Raw genomic sequence first — 19,702 nt, 5'->3', positions numbered from 1 at the left:
GAACAGATGATAAGGTAACGATCTAGGAAAAGGGAAACAAAGTTATCTAACCTCTTGTTTTCTATTCTAGGTAATTTTAAAGGTGGCGCTTCTGATGAAATGGATTGATTGTCACTGTCTACATTTTCCTTAACAATAAACGTTTGGTATTCTTTATTAGCGCGTGTTTGTGCATTTATTACTCTATTCTTGCGGTTAGGCTGATATATTTTTTGCAACTTTTTGCGATTTTGAGGAATTTTTGTGTCTAATTTATTTCTTGATGTTATAGACGGTAGTTTAAATTCAGGGGAACTATTTCTTTCATCATAATCGCCTGTGATATTATCTTTGTTTGATTCCTCTTCATAAAACTTAAGTTCATACACAGTAATGTGTTCCATATCAGAAACTTGTCTGTTAATTTTATCTTCGTTAAACTCTTCAATATTTAATTTGCGTTTCACATCATTGTCAGCATCTCCAAGTAATTCTTTTAAATCATTTTTTAATTGTTCAAAATTATCGGAAAAATTCCGCGTCGGTTCCTCTTTACCTTCAGTATCAATAGTTCCCATAACAGACTGATTGATTGTTTCTAATGAATTTGTTTTAGGAGTATGAAAATTCTCTACATTTTTTTCTATTTCAAATTTGGTTTCATTTAAGTTCCGATTATGTAATAATTTATCAGTCATAATCATAAATTCATCTAGATCTGCAGGATTTTCTGTGAACTTTGTATAAGTTTCGCCACTACCATGTCTTTTTTCTTCGTTTTCTTCAAAATTGTTGTCAGCAGAATCATTAAATAATTCTTCACTTAGATCGTGTTCATAGTTTTCTTCAATATTTTCAGCTGATAAATTATTAAGCTCCTCAGATTCGAAGTTTGCATCTTCAATAACATTATTAGTTTCACTATTTAATAAACAATTTTTTTTATTGTCATCGTCATAATTATAATTTTTAAGACAAATTGACGACTCGGTATTATCAAGATTAAGACTGTCCGGCAAAATGGATTCTACTGGTGAATTAAAAGCTAAGTCTTTTTGTGAACAGTTCTTATCATCGTAGCATTCTGGAATCATTATATCACAAGAGCTAACAACAATTGGATTTCTATAAAGTAATTCTACTTTAGGCTCAATAATATTACTATCTATATTTTTTACGTGATGATTAACTTTGGATTTATTTTTGCTACTAGATCTTTTATATTGCTTCTCATTAGTCGTGTTGTGTAATACACAAGGAACACAAAGTAGTTCCGTATTTAAGTTATATAAAGAATCTTTGTGACTACTTCCACTCTGTGGGCATTCTTCAAGACTATCTAAACTCATGGTACTTTCCTTGGTGATTGTAAGTGGATCAACCTTTTCTTTATTTAATAATTTCTTTTCTATCTTCTTGTCTAATGTCTTATCTTTCAGGGAAATTTGAGAGGTAGCTTCTAATAAATGTATCGGTTTCTTTTGTTTAAGAGTATTCACTTTTACTTCTTTGATTTCTTCCTTAATTAAAACTGTTTCAATTGGTGGATTATTGGTAGGAGCTACTGTTTCAGATTTTTTTTTGATTTTTTTTGGTACTGGAATAAGACTTTTTTCGCGCCTGATCTTTGAATTATCCTTCTGTTCATTCTTTTTGTCTTCACTATATTTACTTGCAATAGCTTCAAGCTTTTTCAACTGTTGTTGCTTTTTGACGTTCATTCTTGTTTTGGGTTTACTTTCCGGTTGAGACTTTTTTATATTCGGATCAGTACGACTTTGTTGGATAGAGGAGGATCGAGGATTTTGGGTATTTCTAGGAGAAAGGAAGAGTGTTAGGTAATTTTATGGCAATTTTTGTAACAAACAAGGAGACAGGAACATTATAAATCAATTCTACCAATAAAATATAAAAAATAGTAAACATAAACTCTTCCTTTCCCCTTATTTGCTAACAAGTCTATAAATAAAAATACTTAACAGCAACGATGGTAATATCGACATACCTAGAACTGCTAAGATCTCTGGCGAGTCTCGCCTGCCTTGCTTTGACATTTGCGTCGCCTGATGAGTTGTTTTGTGAATTTCTCGAGTTTCTTATCACGGGCACATGAGGAGATGTGTCTTCGTGACAATCATTACTTGACATAGATTCTGCAAGATTACACAATCAAAGTGAAACACAGTGGCATATTGTTTTGCACGTTTTCAAATTGTAACATATTTACTTTTATAAATATCAACATATTATGATAATGTAAATACTTAAAAAAAACTTTGTTCGTTGGTATGGGTTTGCATTTATTATTTAGGTTGTACATCTTTATTGTAGTCAAGTGTAATATTAAGGAAGTGTAACTTTCGACTTAATTTAAAGTAGCAAGGCATGTAAGCGGTACGGTGCCTTCTAATTGTTATAGTTTATAAGTTATATTTCTAGAAAGTGATGCTCCCATTTTTTATAGATACCGCTCACTATCCAGCGACTGATCTTCATAAAGCTGTATGATTAATTACCTGAAGCTCTAATACGTCCTTGTCTGTAATCACCATATTCCCTGGGCGGCGGAGGCGACACCCCGCGCGAGGAGTCTACAGACGCCGATCTGCTGTTGGATGACTTTTCGCGTGTTTGGGATGATCTGTAATGTAAAAGAAAAGAAATCACATATTTTTTTTACCGTGCAACCGTAATAAGTTTGTGAGTTAAGCTCGTGGGACGCAAATGGGATTTGAATACAAGCTAGTTAACAGCATTTTTGAACGTATGGTAGCTACTGTACAACTCTCAATTATGTCCAGAAACATGTTTAAGGTAACCGATTGCAATAACTTGAGTATTTGTAACGCAAATGTATAACTTTACTTTTGTCATTAGCACGTGTAATTGACACGTCCACGTCCAAGCTTGACAATATTAATGTGCAGTAGCGGTCGTAAATAATGCGAGGCCTTGGCCGGGAAGTCTTCCAAAGGTAAAAAGACTTTTATCGATTATCGAAGGAGGGTAATGATTTTTGTTTGCCCGAGGTCCTGGGCGGTTGCCGCGTCGGCCTCTGTTGATACGTGTTGCTTACTTGCGCTGCCTGACGGGTGGCGCCTTGTACTGCGTGCGCGCATTGAGGCGCTGCTTGGCGTCGGCGATGTGCGGCGCGGCGTGCGCGGGCGCGGCGGGCAGGATCTTCGCCTTGTCCGCGCACCACTCCACGTGCCGCTCGAACGCGCGCACGCCGAATGCGCGTGCGCAGTGCGGACACTTTTGCAGCTCTGCGGCTGGCTGCAGATTAAAACTTATATTTCACATTTGTTTATGGATATATTACGATTATGACTTATAAGGCCATTTCCGTAGAAGGATGTTATATAAAATATTAATAATTTAAAAAATAATTGCGTAATATTATAATTTATGTGGAGCGGTATTGGTAGTGGAGGCTAATAGGCTATGTATTGATCAACTATAAAAACGTTCCACCTTATGAAATGAACGTTATGTGGGTACTTAAAGGTTAACGTCATTAGAATGCATCGGAGGACACACTGCTAGATATCAAACGTTTTAAATGTCTTAAATATCACGTATCAAACTTATATTATTGCTATGTGAATGCTTTTACCTTCATGATAGCACTTCTCACAGAATGTGGCTTAGTTTTTGGCGTGGGTTTAGCCGTGTTTGGCGGACTTTTCTCAAGGAACGGGCTGTTTTCTGGAAGACCGAAGTTCTTTGGCAAGTATTGTTCCAGATCCGTACCTGAAACGCAAAAAAAACATAAACATACGAAATAATAATCACGAGTTAGTCACACGTGCATTTTAAAGTGTTAATTAAATATTACAATCACTCAACAAAATTAATTTTAATAGTTTCTAACAGAGCATGTCAAGTGTACGCACTACGCATACCGGAGTACAAACATCACTCACCGAACAAAGTAACCAGAGATAGTTGACATGACAGATGCGACGCATGCATAAACACTTAATTAGAAACTTGAAACGTACAGTTTTGAATGACTATTGAAAATGAAACATTGCTTGTTAACGCTGGCGACGCCTTTCTCTATTCCATTGGCAAGGGACGTTGCGTGTCGTAAGAAAATATCAGAACAACCACTGCAACGCTATTGAACTGACTGCGCGTGATCGCAAATTTGAATATTAATTAATTAATTAAAACGAGATCAAGACGAATATATTTTAACGAATCAGAGCTGTTCATTGGATTGTTAGTGGGACCAAATTATACCAACCTAGTATATCATAAAATACGGTACATGTTTTATAATTTATGTATTATATATACATAATATTTTTTAGTGTCATTAATTTGAAACCGTAATTCCAATAGCTTTAATATTATTAATGGCGTAGGACTGCGGATTGGTAAGGTATGATTTTATCACATAAATGCGGCACCGAGTCTTTAAGAATATATAATAAATATACATAGTTTTTTTTAAATATTACTAACTATTACGGTACAACAATACAGCCGATGTTACTGTCGTGAATGACCGACCAAAAAAAAACACGACCCAATATTTAATACAGCGTCTTTTGAGATGATTCAACATGTTTCGATCAATTTTAATTTTGGAAACTGGTAGTAATGTCTTAAGTTTGACGCTTGTGGGCGTACGTTGCTAAATGATACTCAAGTTTAATTTATGTAAATATGGGCTTCGTTAGTCATCCCGCGGCGCATTGTCACCACAACAATAATATTAACATACTGTATTTTTGACTTGCCGTGTATTTAGTACTTGTACGACGGTAGACGGCAATAACTAATACGACGCTCACTCGTTGCTTACAAATGAGACGCAATATATTGTTCGATATGCGTTGGTTTGAGTAATTTGTGTTTTAAATAGATATTTATACTATAGAGTGGAGTTCAGAACTCTGGAGGTATTATAATGAGTGCCTTTTGTGTTTAAATGACTATTATAAAAGGAAACATGCGGATTTTAATTGTTTATGTTTAGCAAGTTTGTAAAGTTCGAAAAGATATTTTATTTCAATATTTCAAACACTATCGGGCCATCTAGACGTGTTAAGTAATAGAAACTTATTTATTAATTATATCCCTTTAGGTTCCCAGAGCGTATTACTGGATGGAATTTTGTAACAAAATTGTATGTCTACTGCGTCATCGGCTAAACCTAATTTTAATGAAGATTAAGGCCCTACTCCGAGCAAAAGGCCTTGAGCTATTGTTCCTATATTGAAGGCGTACTAGTAACGGGCAGGAATATGCAGAATGACAAATAATTACTTTAAAATATCAAATTTATCTCTCTTTGGAAACTATACACTACCAATGTATTCCTTATTAAATTGTCTATAAATTATAATTGGTTGCAAATTAAAAGTATGTGTATTTTAGAAGGAGATGTTCAGAATGTACAGTTGTAGGGACATTTTCATTATAAATTAATCAAACAATATGCATATAATAAAAATGTGAAACAAGTAAAGATAACATACTGTAGATATATGATGCTTAATTTTTTTCTTCATGAATTAAGTTCTAGAAGAAAGCTTAAAAAAATACATACAGCGCACCATTTTTCTGGTGGAAACGCCTAAATCCGGGCTCGGGAAGATTCTAGAGCCTAACTTAATATTTATTCAAATTAGCATGTTCCAAAGTTAAATTGGATGTAAAATTTTAAGTCGCTCCCTTATTTGATTGCGCTCTAGCGAACTGTTATCTACTATACAGGTGGCCTTCTATTTTTCGGTCCGCTCTATAAATACGTTTATGACGTTTGCGTGAGGCTAAGGTGGAGTTTAATGTACAATTAAGTTGACGAGAACAGCACGGGTGTTAGTAAATCTCACAGGCTCGTGTAACAGAAGGAGGAAAGTTGTAAATGGCTCTTTTATATTGGCTGTTATCCCGCAAGCGCCCGATTATAAACATCGATTGGTGCAACACGCCGTTTTAATTGGCCTTGTACGGTAGCAACCAAAATAAATGAGCCATCGTGCGGTATATAAACATTCTCCCACTCACCGGTATTACTGTTTGTCGCCTTCATACCTTATTATCCACAAAAATAAAATATAAATCAATATCACTCATGCCAATTGTAAAAAAAAAATATTTCACACAAAATAGGTAACATAATTTTAATAAAAACTAACTACATAGAGTACGCACATTTAAAAAAAATATTTAAATGGAATCTTTAGCACGAAACACCAGGCACAATATATCAATTTGTTTATGGTAAAAAAATAATACTTCAACCTTACGAATTGTATTGAAATCTTTACCCGCAACAATTTACGAGAAACAATCTATCACACGGACTAAATAGAACACACAACAAATCAGAATAGACCATATTTCCAAGAGCGAAAGCCGAGCATAAACACAACTAGTACACCTTTATCAAAAGCGATCGCTTCTGGAAAGTTCAAAACAAAATGAATTTTACCTTCTCGTCTCTGCCTTGAAGAGTCGAACGTCTTTCGTTTCTTAACAGTCATCTTCTCGCATATCTTCACATGTTTCGCGAGCGACTGCGGCACGAAGGTCCGTCCACAGACGAGGCACGGCATCAAGGGGAGAGGGGCTGATGGTTCCGGAGCCACGGGCGCCACTGGGTTCGTGGGCACTGGTGGCGATGGAGGGGGACCCGCGCGGCTCGGAGGCGGCGTCCGAAGCACCGGCTGGTAGGCCTCATCCTGTTCTGGTGATGTGTCTGGTGGAGACTCGGGCGATGGTGAGCGGGATGACTTCGAAGACTGTTGGTGTTGCTTTTTACCTGTAAACACGATAGTAATAATTGAGTCACCAATCAAATACGAGAAATAATCTTCGTAATTCTACAACTCAAATGAACTGATGGTCGAGAATTATACTTTCGTTGGATACACAGCTATTACGATTTAAAATAAAATTGCCTCCGATAAAGCAATAAGTTCAAATTAAGAACATTCTTTAGACTTTTTTTTACTTAAACATATCTGTGTAAAACGCATTAGATGCAGCATTACCGGTGGATATATTTTACATCCGCCCGGATAGCGACCACCGTACATAAGGTGTGAAAACCCGCCATAGTGCCATTTAACATGAGGTGCAGTGGGATCAGTCTGCGGTGCACGTATTAAAATAAACAAATTTTCCCAGAAGACAGGTAAGTGCGTCTACCTTCTAGGTAGTAGTAGTAGAGACGAATTTCATTTATATTTTGGTAAGCTTCTAGTAATAAATATATTTTTCGAGAGTTAATTTAAAGTTTACATATAAAGATATAAAAATGTAAAAAGTACCAAGAAACATTGACAAAGTAACATGGCTATTTCAAAGTTCGCATAGTTTGCAATGGAAACACATACTCAAGGTAATATTTAAATGGTTTAAGTGAAGAATATCTTGTCTCGACTAAACAGACAGTTAGACGCGACGTCCATATACAGAAACATCTATGTACACAACTTTTTAACACTATGCTTCAAGGTTGTGCACTTTCCTTGACTGAATCGTGAGCGATTTTTACACAATGTAAAAATGCCATTCGCAGTAATACATGCAAGGGCGAGTGGTATGTAAACATGACGTAATTCACCAGCTACAACCTCCATATTGATTAGCTAGGTAGGTCACGCGATCCCGAGCGAACATTTCCCCTAAATATAATCATCACTTGAGACTGTACGGATATTATGATAAAAAAATACTGTAAGGAGAGTAGAATGGATTTGATACAAAAATAAAACGACGAGCAATTTTGCACAAGTCAGGTAGAGTCAAGAGTTATCAGAAAAGAAACGATAAACAATTACTGCGTAATATAAAGCTACCTTGACAATCCGACTGCATAACGAGTTTGCATCACTTATCATTGTTGACGTTTATTTACAAATCATCAATGGCTGCAGGCGATCTTGTGCCGCACCAACGCAACAGCATTCCGGTTTCATTGAATGTCAGCCATCGCGTCGTTAACTTAAGGTTTACGTAATACGCACGCGTGTTATACTACGATTCAAAGTCGGAGAAACCAGATCGGTGACCTTGAACGGGTATTATTACCATTAATTACAAATGGTTAAGCGATTAACTCTAAGCACGATAAAAATCCGTTCCAAAAGGTAACTTTTATATGTAATAAATCATATAATATTACTATGGTATCTGTAAATACAGCCGGCGCGCAACAGTCGGGTGGCTGAACTCTTAGAAGCGGCGCAGGCGCATCCCGATTGAGGGCGTTCGGGCAGTGCGCATGACTCGCCTACTAATTGACTACGGCCGGGTCCAGTAAAACGGTTTTCTAGTTTAAAATAAGAACATCTTTATAAGAAGGCCCGCAGCGGCGTGCTTATGATCATTACGTCAAACTCATTCTTTAAATGATAAGAAGGCACATTATTTTTTAACAACCGACCGTTTCAGTGGTATCATAAAATTAAGTTGTTTCAACTTTAGGTACTTAATACAAGAAAAAAACGTTACACCAAACTCGTATTCCGGATGGTAATTGTATATTTAAAACGTATTATGTTCGTTCATTCCAAGAAACGCTTGTGCGACGTTTCCTATTTTGATTCACGTCACATATTCCTTTAGTGTTTCTTGACACTCTTCTCATCTAAATCGAGGATACGGTGTCATCACCTGTTTTATATACACCATTAAAATTCACAAGCCATCAAAGGATTTCACCAATTTAATCCTCAGATTGTTTTATGTATTTGATACCTGAGAATTTATATTTTTATGCCGAGCACGGAAGCGAACCACGTGCTATGAACACAAATTGATACAGGTTTTATTTAACGTTTGCTCATTGCTACAGTTTGCTGTTAACAAGCGGCGTCTGTCCGCATAATCGGCAGAGATGGACCACATCAAAGAACACAGTGCAAGTAATGAGCGGAAGGCAGAAATACAATTGAGTCCAATTATCATTGAATTATGCAATTTGTACGCTCCATTCAGTTATCTGAATTAGGGCACACGTTATGAATTACGTGATGTTTTATAATTTATTGCAATTCCTATAATTTATTATGACATTAACTGCAATGTTACACTACAGCAAATGTATTTTTATTGAAGCAAATCTCTTTAATCATTAATATCACTGATTGTTCGTAGGCATATGCTATAGGAAAATAATGCAAAGAAGTAATATTACTTCATGTAACATTGGTTGGTTATAAGAATAATAAAAGCGTTCCTTGTAAACTAAGATTTCCAGGAAATAATTGAAATTATGAGTATATTTACCGATAAAAAGCTTTGCCGCATTTCAGTACACAGATCCGTGTTAATATTATTTTTAGAGGGAAAAAATCTATAATACTGAAATTATAAATTAGTATTAAAATATCTAAGCTTGGATATATTATGGTAATATATAAACTTAGTGATCCGATTTAATGAATTCTTTCATAAAAAGCTACTTTACATACAAGAGGTACGGTCAAGTTAGAATTTACGTCTAGCACAATATTAAACTAGCGGCGATAGCCTAGTTGGGTGTGGAACGGACTGCCGAGACGAATGTCCGCAGGTTCAAATCCCAAGGGCACAAACCTCTGACTTTTCTTAAAAATCACGTGTGTATTCTTTGTGAATTTATCGTTCGCTTTAACGGTGAAGGAAAACATCGTGAGGAAACCTGCAAATCTGAGATGTTCTATATAGGAATTTCGAAGGTGTGTGAAGTCTACCAATCCGCACTAGGCCAGCGTGGTGGACTAAGGCCTAATCCCTCTCAGTAGTAGAGGAGGCCCGTGCTCAGCAGTGGGCAAGTATATAATACAGGGCTGATATTATTATTATTATTATTACAATATTAAACAGAACAGAAATTTATTCTTGTTTATCGAAGGCATAATTTTGTTCAATCCAGGATACCTTAAACGTACACGTGATCTCAGTAATCACGCCAGTCCACTGTGACTTAAAAGGCAAACTTTTTATTGCGGACGCGAGACAGTGCGGCCTGAATATCTCTCAGTGCATCTGAGTTACAAGCCTGGCTTGTTCAATGTTTTTATTTTATACACGATTAAGCCATTTAAATACCGTGCTACACAGCTGTTTATGTTACAAGATAGTTAAGCTTTTTATATGTATTTAGGAAAGATATAAAACTGTGCTAATTACATGTAGTTCAGAGTACGTGTAGACCTGCACCGAAACCACTATGATTGATTAATAAAATTATGCCATATTTTTATTAAATGCTCTAAAGAGAAAAAAATAACGTGAAAATGAATTGAATGTGGATACTAGCTTAAATGTTTTCGCATTAACTGTCTGCATTAATCTGATTTTCTTTTTATTACAATCTGTTATTGTACAGGCGTTTGTTATCTTACTTTAGTGCCTTTATTTATGTACAATTGTCAGCTTTACTTGCGGCAAAAAATATATCTGCTACTAAAGAAATAAATATCTGACACAAGAGAACAATATGCTATTAAATCACTGTTATTAGTCGAGAGAAAGTATAACTTGGCGTGGAAAGTTCTCGAACTTAGGTATGTTTTAGGGTGAGGGTGATGGTGTTTGGTTGTACCTGGCACTTTACATTATGCTTTGGTTGCGTTCATATGTTGAAGAAACGCACTAACAGAAACTCAAATTTAATATGGTTTTAGGTAAATACTGGAGATTTAATAATTATTAATTAGATTGTGATGGGAACTATTGGATATCGATAAATAGGAATTAGGGACACAGGAACTGCAGTTCTTTAGTAAATATAGTTTATTTACATACTTCTATGTTTTACTCTTAATACCATATACCCGTTAATATTCTCAGAGTATTTATCTAATTATAATTGGTAATAACATTTTTTAGTTAAACATATGAGTTATGACTAACCATTGTTATTGATACAAAAATAACGCAATTACTTCTGTATAGGTACAGAAAGCGACCACATGCCTTGTCAGAAGTTAAGCGAACAATGGTGTAATATTCACATCTCAGAACAAAAAACACGGTGCGATACTGAAACTAATAGATAAATGGGGCACGCAATGGGTACTTACAACACCATACAAGAAATTCAAACAAAACGGAGATAATAAATGCTAACATTCCCCATGGTTTCCGAGTACGGTTGGCTTAAAAATCCATTTGTAGCGAGATAGTTCGAATATACCTACCTACGCTTTACCGTGAGTAAATTGGCTAAGGTTATATTTCTTATGGAAGGAACATACTATGTATTAATATTCAAACGTCGATCAAAACCGGAAACATTCAATGGCAAAAGATTCGACCACCACCCGTCGTTACTTTCAACGCCTCTAAACATATTCTCGACACCTTTTTTATAATTCAGAAAATTTCTTGGAATACAACATTAGATAACATTATGCAACGTAATGATTTTGGACAAAAGGAAAGCGTTACTTTATGAACTTTAATTATAACCAACAATTCCGTGGAGAATGTAATAAGCATGAAATTACTTCCCATCTGAACAAACATTGCCGGTGAAGATTATTCGCACGCAGAAATCAAATTTTTGTATCGGTGCCGTCCGCTTCGCTTCAACTCGCCGGTGAAGTGGATTACAGTAAATCCACGCGATGTTTGTGTAGTAATTAATTACTAATCCAGTAACCTGATTTAATATTATACTTTCCCGTAAATATATATAGGTATATTACAATTTGTTCGGGATATTCATGTTAAAACTGACGCATGTATGTAAGTTAGGAAAATGAATAGTTACATTTAATAATAAATAAATGTAACTATTCATTTACGCGTTTTTATCGAAAAATAAGAACAACTATAAAGTAAGCGCCTCATTGTTTTACTGGCAGTGCGAGTGCGGTCTTGGCTGGAAACTATGAAGTCCTGTTTCTCGTTTTAGAACCGAACCAAACTAACCTAATTAGCGCAATCGAGATATCAACAAGACGTATAAATTTTACGAACCTATGGCTATGGTGTAACCACACGTATGGCTAGACGGGATTCCAAAGGTAGGTGCAATAATCAAAAAAGCCTTCAATGAACATGCATTCATAAAATATTAAAACGGGAGTTTAATCTTCTTCTTCTTCAAGAAAGAAATACTCGTATTTTTAGAAACATAAATTGATTACGTGAGGATATTAAATTATTGCATTTATCGTGTATAATCATATATTTTCTGAAACGGTAGATGTCAGGAAGTTCATTTCTATCTGTGGAGACAGTGATGTACGAGTTATACTGTGAATGCCGGCCGACGCAAAAATATTCGTATGAAAGTGGACAAAACTCGCAAAAACGGATTAACAAACCGAAAGGAATGTCACGCAGAAATGCAACATATCACGAATGGACATAAAGCACAAGCAAAATCTGTAGAGAAATCTGAAAACACATTCGTGTCGCATTCAGCCATTCGATCTGATATCCAAAAATTTCTGTAACAAATGACACTGGCTAGAAAAAAAAACTGCACATTTTCGCAATTTATGATATTGCGAAAGAGTCGCGCGGTGTGGCAACACTTAATCCACACGTATTGTCAATCATACGACTTCTCGGGGTCTTTCGTGAGAACTGATTTAATGAAAGTGACCGTAACAAAGTCCGACGGTAAGCTCAGACAACTCCATTATGCTGTATCAGGCACTTTCATATGAAAGGTCACATTGTGGAAACGTGTCCGTGAGAACTTAGAAGCGACGTATGCAAACATTTGATACACGAAGACACGTGAGAGTTTACTTACTCCATTCACGGCTTACGTAAACAAAGTTCAACCTCAAAGCGATGTTACTAAATCTCCACTGGTCCGGACTATAGGCACTAGTATGGTAGTAGTTTAGCTACTAACCGCCTTACTAAGTCCGTGTTTTGTCTTTTCATGTTAAATGACGTTTACCGTCAGAGGAAGCGAGACAGAAAATTGTGCAAATATGATAGACGTATATAATAATAGCGATTATTAAATTAGTAAGGCTCTAAATATTTAGTTTTTGACACTGACCTAAAGTACCGCGATGGCTGCTGCGGATGTATTTACGTTTTAATTTCCTGTTCAAACACTTGAAGTTGGGCAAATTGGCCAAATATATGAAAAATGTTGCGTGCCTGAAGGTTACTTTCTCGTAACTTGACGCCCCGCCTCTTGACCTATACATGCGACTACAAAAATAGAACAAAAAACATTGACTCGACATTGAACAAAATCAAAAAAGTCTAAACTTTTTTAATTGCTACTCTACTACTTACTAGCAAATACAAGGATAGTTCGAGCCAGTCTAAAGCCAAACAGAACCGCATCAATTATACCCAGCCACATTCTTAAAAACCAGTTGTCGTATTTCTCGTAATAGACATTTGTGTACGAGAGTAAACATTGTTTAATAAGTATTAGTTACATTTACATTATCTGTTGACAGCGAAAGTAAGAGGCATCATATTTCCAAAGTTCCTTCACTAATAATAAATAGAAATCTGTCTTCAGCCCGCAGCCCGCGCGCGGTGCGTCGATTTAGTATCAGAAAATGTCGATGAAAACTAATACAGCGATCTCAAATGTCTTCTCAGAACTATTCCAACACCGCGAAATATCGCTCGAGTAAATACGTATGTGTTCGTTACGATTTCACAATGTGGTTATCGACTCCACATCCGTCTGAACATTTTTCAGGATGACATTATTGACTAGCTGTGAATTTTAATGACTAATAAATATAAATAGCGATGCTTTGTTCGTAGGCAAAACCACTAGACAGATAGTGTAGGCTGTTTTAATGCCTTGACTAAAATAAGAACTTGCGGTTACTATCTGACCTTACGATGAGCTAAGCAGAGAAGCTGTAGGTACAATAAAATTTCGATATTAGTATTTTAATTCTATAATTATGTGATTCGAACATTTTGGCATATCAGACACAAAATGGAGTCTTAAGAACTTGTATTATTTATAAACAGATTTTTTTTTACTAAACCACATCCATATTTTATTTACCAAAAACGTTTGAACACTTTATATTTGCTAATACGCAATGTACATACTTCATTAACTAGTGGCAAACTTAGTGGTAAAGAATTGAGAGCGCATATAAACTCTTACATAATGAGTAAGACCTTTTTCGTTTTATGGCAGTGATCTACGCATAGCATCAGCCTGGAAATCTAATCTAGCTCTCATGCAAAAATACCAGAGCCAGCCAGACCTTATCGTATTTCTTTTATTTGCTGACACTAAGGTGCTACGTAATATGTGTGAGCGTATTTTATTACAGAAATTATCCTAGTAATGTAATTGCTACGGAATAAGTATTATTTTGCCTTGCACATTATCTACACTACAACCATAAACAAAAACATTCCTTTATCAGAAAATTTGAATTTCGTGTTCCTTCACCCCTCGCTAATACATTTCATGTGCCGTATTCACTAATTAATTTTATTATTATTTAAAACTTGCAAAAACAAATGTATGCAATTACGTGTTCAAGATATTTATACAGAAATATCAGTTGTGTTAACAAGAGTAATACAAAAGTAACTATAAAAGAAAACAGTCCCACCTACATTACCATTTCAGATCAAAGAGATTTCGTTCAACAATAAGCTATTAAGTCGACAACACTACGTGATAAAAGACAATAGAGTTACGTTGGCACCTGACATTTAACCCGCATTCTCTGTTAATACGATAAAAACAAAAACAATGTTCGTTAATGCGACAACAAGTCGTTATAGAGGCAAGTCACCGCAGACCGATCGTTTGTTATAAACTATGCGGTTGAAAGGGGGAAAAGATTTCCCTTTAATGATTTACTTTTGATGTTAGTGCCTATCTACCTATGTTTGTCATAAGTGACCTCATTACGTGTACTGCTTGTAGTACGCAGTGATTTCTTTAAAAGGATTTATCTGTATAACTTGGGCACGTTTCGTGAATACTCACGAAGGTAACTAACTCCTTAGATAGCTATTAAAACACAGAATATTTACTGGTTTAAAACATAACTGCTGTACATTCTTATATAAAGGCTTTTATTTTAATAATCAGTACGTACACAACAATAATATTACTAGAACAGTTTTATAATTGCATAGATGGTTTTACGAAAAATAATGGGATGTATGAAAAAATGTACTTAATTGTTATTTGCCTACACTCATTTCAATACGCTTATCAGTAAGCGTTGGCATAAAATGTACAAAATGAATCAACTTACCCCAATTTTATTTCAAACGACATAGTTTTATCACTTTAGCATTCGATTTCTTTAGATAAGATCAGCACGAGAAGAAAATGTTAGCAGCGTTACCAAGCATATAAATAACCACGTAAATTACCCAAAATCGTTCAAAATATTCCAAGACACTGATTATATAAAATGATAGATGAGGAACGCTATTTTTAGATCATAAGATTAACGACACAATATTATCGATAATAACCGACGGTAGATGACTCAATTAAAAACAAACAATAGACACTTCCCATCAAAACCACACATTAAGATAATGTTCAAAGCGCACGTAATACCTTTGAATTATAGTAATTAATAAAACAATCACCTTTCTTACGACGAAACTTGATACCGCAAGGCATTGTCAAATTAAAATAATAAAAAAAAACAGTGAATGTAGAACATGTGTCGTTATGAACACTATCTTACACACTGGAGTGGACTAATAGTGTAACCAGTAAGTAACAATATTGCAAGAGCTGCCACCACGTGTTTATCAGCAACAATACTCTTGAAGTTAGTAATACGTACCCACTACGGGTATGTTCAGAGCTGTGGATACAGTAAGCGATATAATTGTTTTAAAAACCCGAGATGTATGATTAAGCGCAAATACAACTATTTTTCGGATTTAATCGCCGTTTTTTTTATATTATATTTTTTTCCTGACGTTTCAAAAAAGTATTCAGACTTAATGGTCACGGGTAGACATAAGAAATCATTATACAATGTAAATTGCAAAAAAACATTATTTTTAAATATCGAATTATAGAAGAATCGACTCTAATATCAGCAAAATAAATTAGCGCAAAACCCGTTTTTTTACTGACATCTTTTAATTATTGAATCTTTATCTTGTAACTCGTTATTTCAGTTCGACTGATTTTAAAATAGTTGAGAAATACGCAATAGTTAAGAGAGTGCCAATATTTTATTCTTATAAATAAATTACACTATTGTCTCCCGGTGCCGATAAATAAACTATAATCCAACTTCTCATATATAGTGCGTTCAATAAATTATTTATAATATTCAAATCTAAAATAAAATCATATTCTACTAGGTAACGTCACAAAATCACGCTAATTATTTTTAAATGACCAGTCAGTATTATTTTTATATGCACTCGACGATAAATCCGGCTCTCAATTGAAAGGGTACAGTCGAATGGGAGTGAATTACGACCGTTAGAAGCAGATACCATCTCCAGAATTCAACCCCACGAAATGTGTGAAGCGGTATAATAAAATCACTTTAAAGTTTCTCGGGGGTAAGTGCAGCTGTTCGTTGCAAATAGGGTTACGATGAACGAAGTAAAAATGACAGTTACTACAGCTGTTTCCTCGGACAAAGATCAGGGAATAAAAAAATATGTGACATTGTAGAAATGGTAACTTTATAATACTTGTACTATAAACGATATACCAATCATAGGTTGTATTTTATGATTATAAATTAAAGTAAATAATATATAAATTGAGATTATTAATTTTGGAGTTATTTTAAGTAAAATATCAACTGAAAACTGAACTGAACTAATGACTTTTCGAATTACCTTGCACACCCCTGCAAAGAGAATAGAGCAATTACACCTAAAATTTTAAATAATATTTGGGTATTTATTTGAAACCAAAACTATTATCATGCTTAGAAACTGGAAAAATCTCGAATCAATTAAATGACGTTGGCCACTTCGTTTCAATAGAATGCAATCACTAGCCAATAAATTACAATATTAAAGTAGATTAGAAATCAAGTTGGATATTGTTGTATATTTAATGTTATTATTATTTATGTGGTTTTAATTATAAATGAATACCATGGAAAACAGGCATCAGATTTTGAAATTCCTATTTCTTTTTCAAGTATAATTGAACATTCATCATGTACCAACTCAAAATAATCAGTAAGACGTGACCGCAGCAGTCAACAATTTCTGCATCGACCTGGTTTGTGTAATCGCATAAATTTCCGATATTATGATTGAACGTACCTTTTTTTGAACTAAATATAGACTTTAGTTTCGATCTGATCGTGCTCTTCATTTTCAGGAACAACTCACAATACGACACCAATTTCACACACAAGTGTTGCGGACATCGGGCCACAACAGACAGAAATATACTCAACACTACGTCCTCAAGTTTTTCAGGCGATCCGAGCTTTTTGTTCCTTTTGCCGCTCTTATTTCCGTGCCACGAAAATAGTCCTAACGTAACACTTGCACCGGCGCAGACGCATCACTCATGCGTAGATAATGTTTATAAAAGGAACCACTTCAATTAATTTACATTTAATTCTAAAATATTTTACCACATTGTTGTACAGTGATAACTCTCCAGGTAATAAAACTAGTTGGTTTTAGCGTATAAACTCGATTTCATTTATCTTGTCACACGTTATCAACTGTTATCGTAACCATACAAGTCGACGTCAAACGATAAACATATTTAAAAAATAAACATATATTACACACACGAGTTTACTGTACACGATCGAATAGAATACTGAATAGTCGAATTAGTAATTCGGCTCGTAACAAGGTATGTCGCGATAGGGCAGAATGATTTCAAAGAGCTGCGCGAGCGACGGTTGCACAATGATCCGTTTACGATCAATAATTTTAGTCCAAACATACACTGATCTTTCAGGCGGGAAACATCACACTGACGCCTATTCTTGTTGGTGCTTTGAACGCAACTAACACGCAGCGCACGCGCAACGTCGAGAATAATAGAGAGCTGTCCGGTATTCCCTGTAGGTACTGGACTGGCACAATAATTGACACAAATCCCGGAGCCCTCTTCCGTTAACAAAATTCTGTTTCCGTCTCTACTCAGTCAAGCGGTAAAATGAATTTATAGGTGCATAATTTATTCGCTTTTAACAACGGTGACAACCAGAAACTCGCGTCATATGTAGGACTTTCAAAAGTGGATCTCTTATGGCGCTTTCGGGAAGTGAGCGATTCAAATTGGGATAATGGGCTCGGACTACGTATAAATTACGAGGGGTGCGAAAGAAATAAAAATACCAACAAAAACGACAGGGTAAGCGGGACAAGGCGTTACAAAAAATGAGGAATGCGAAGAGTTCTTTGAAATGGTTGCGATTTGCGGTAACGCATCGTGGGAACTTTATCCATATCACTCACAGTTTTGCTGTCAGATATTTATCTGTTAAGTCTAAATGTTTTCTACAGACTTTAGTAATGGTCGAAAAATACATTAGTTGCACAGAAAACACCAATAAAATAACTTACCCATAAAACATAATAAAACTGTAATAATAATAATAATATAATAATATCAGCCCTGTATTATATACTTGCCCACTGCTGGGCACGGGCCTCCTCTACTACTGAGAGGGATTAGGCCTTAGTCCACCACGCTGGCCTAGTGCGGATTGGTAGACTTCACACATCTTCGAAATTCCTTTAGAGAACTTCTCAGATGTGCAGGTTTCCTCACGATGTTTTCCTTCACCGTTAAAGTGGACGATAAATTCACAAAGAAAACTGTAAAGCAATACCAAAATTGATTGTTCGTCAAAACCGGATCAAACACTGAAATAGACAAGCTGAAACCCATCCATAATTACGCACGCTCACTTTGGATGTTAAGTCGTTAACGGAAACATAACGCATCCTCTTTGGTCAAACTAATTTGGTCCTGTTGAAAATGACTTCCTTATTTCACACCGATCTAAATTACTCCGTTAGTTTAGTCAAAGTCACCGCTTTGCTCTTGATTCTAGGGAATTATTCTATAATGAAATCTATTTACGCAATGCTAATCTAATTCATCAATTACTTATACATCAATCATCATCAGCATCATTATCACCATCATCAATTTTAAAATGGAGCCATTTGATTATGTATTAATTTCTTGTCCTTTGAGGTTACGAGTCTCTTTAGGCCTTGAAAATTTATTAACGAACATAAAATAAGCTAAAGTAACAACTAATTAAACTACTATTTCTTCATCCGTTTTCAAATACAATATAGTTTTCCTGTTACTAGTCACACAATTCTTACTTCGCAAACACATCAGCTAGACTGCAGTGTCGAAAAATAAACAACACGTCTAGACAAGTGAAATATGCTAAATTGGCGAACAAAGACTGCGTCTTGTGTCATATCTCTGTGTTTGGACTTGCTTCATCTGTTTTCGGCGTTGCCGCATGTTTTACGAAATTATCTTCACGCATGTGTAATAACAATAGCTTTCTGGAATCATGTTTGATGCGAAACCATTAGACGACTATTTGCTTGTTTAATTTGTTAGAGATTTCATGATTTCTGCGCTAGAAATATCGTACGCAAATAGTAAATATCCCATTATGGATGTCACAAATAACATTATTTAAAAGATTACAATAACAAATTGGATTCTCAAATCTAAGCACAAATGCATTTTTTTGTGTGTAAAGTAACATTAAAATTCTAAAAACAACATTCATACAAAAACAGACACTCCAAAATGTAGTCTCATGCATTTTAACATCTTATT

The 19,702-nt window shown here is 35.2% G+C and overlaps 1 protein-coding gene across 9 annotated transcripts in view; it reads right to left on the bottom strand.

Moving 5' to 3' along the window:
- The window catches only part of LOC115455853 (uncharacterized protein PF11_0213), a 34,094-nt gene that overhangs the window by 3,686 nt on the left and 10,706 nt on the right, over positions 1–19,702 (bottom strand). For 2 of the 9 annotated variants that reach the window (XM_030184602.2, XM_030184605.2), the window contains exons 2-8: positions 6,431–6,760; positions 6,004–6,030; positions 3,596–3,732; positions 3,056–3,255; positions 2,496–2,620; positions 1,985–2,132; positions 52–1,794 (exon numbers count right to left, since the gene is read on the bottom strand). In XM_030184602.2, the coding sequence (XP_030040462.1) occupies positions 52–1,794; positions 1,985–2,132; positions 2,496–2,620; positions 3,056–3,255; positions 3,596–3,732; positions 6,004–6,030; positions 6,431–6,760 (2,710 nt within the window). Of the gene's footprint in view, positions 1–51; positions 1,795–1,984; positions 2,133–2,495; positions 2,621–3,055; positions 3,256–3,595; positions 3,733–6,003; positions 6,031–6,430; positions 6,761–15,516; positions 15,694–17,181; positions 17,897–19,702 lie in introns of those variants that run through there. The other 7 variants (XM_030184610.2, XM_030184611.2, XM_030184607.2 and 4 more) reach the window with 6 other exon arrangements.

Source organism: Manduca sexta, chromosome 10 (genome assembly GCF_014839805.1).
Source record: "Manduca sexta isolate Smith_Timp_Sample1 chromosome 10, JHU_Msex_v1.0, whole genome shotgun sequence".
NCBI classification, from domain to species: Eukaryota; Metazoa; Arthropoda; class Insecta; order Lepidoptera; family Sphingidae; genus Manduca; species Manduca sexta.
Note: the sequence above shows the minus strand (reverse complement) of the source record. Positions and strands in the feature narration are given on the sequence as shown.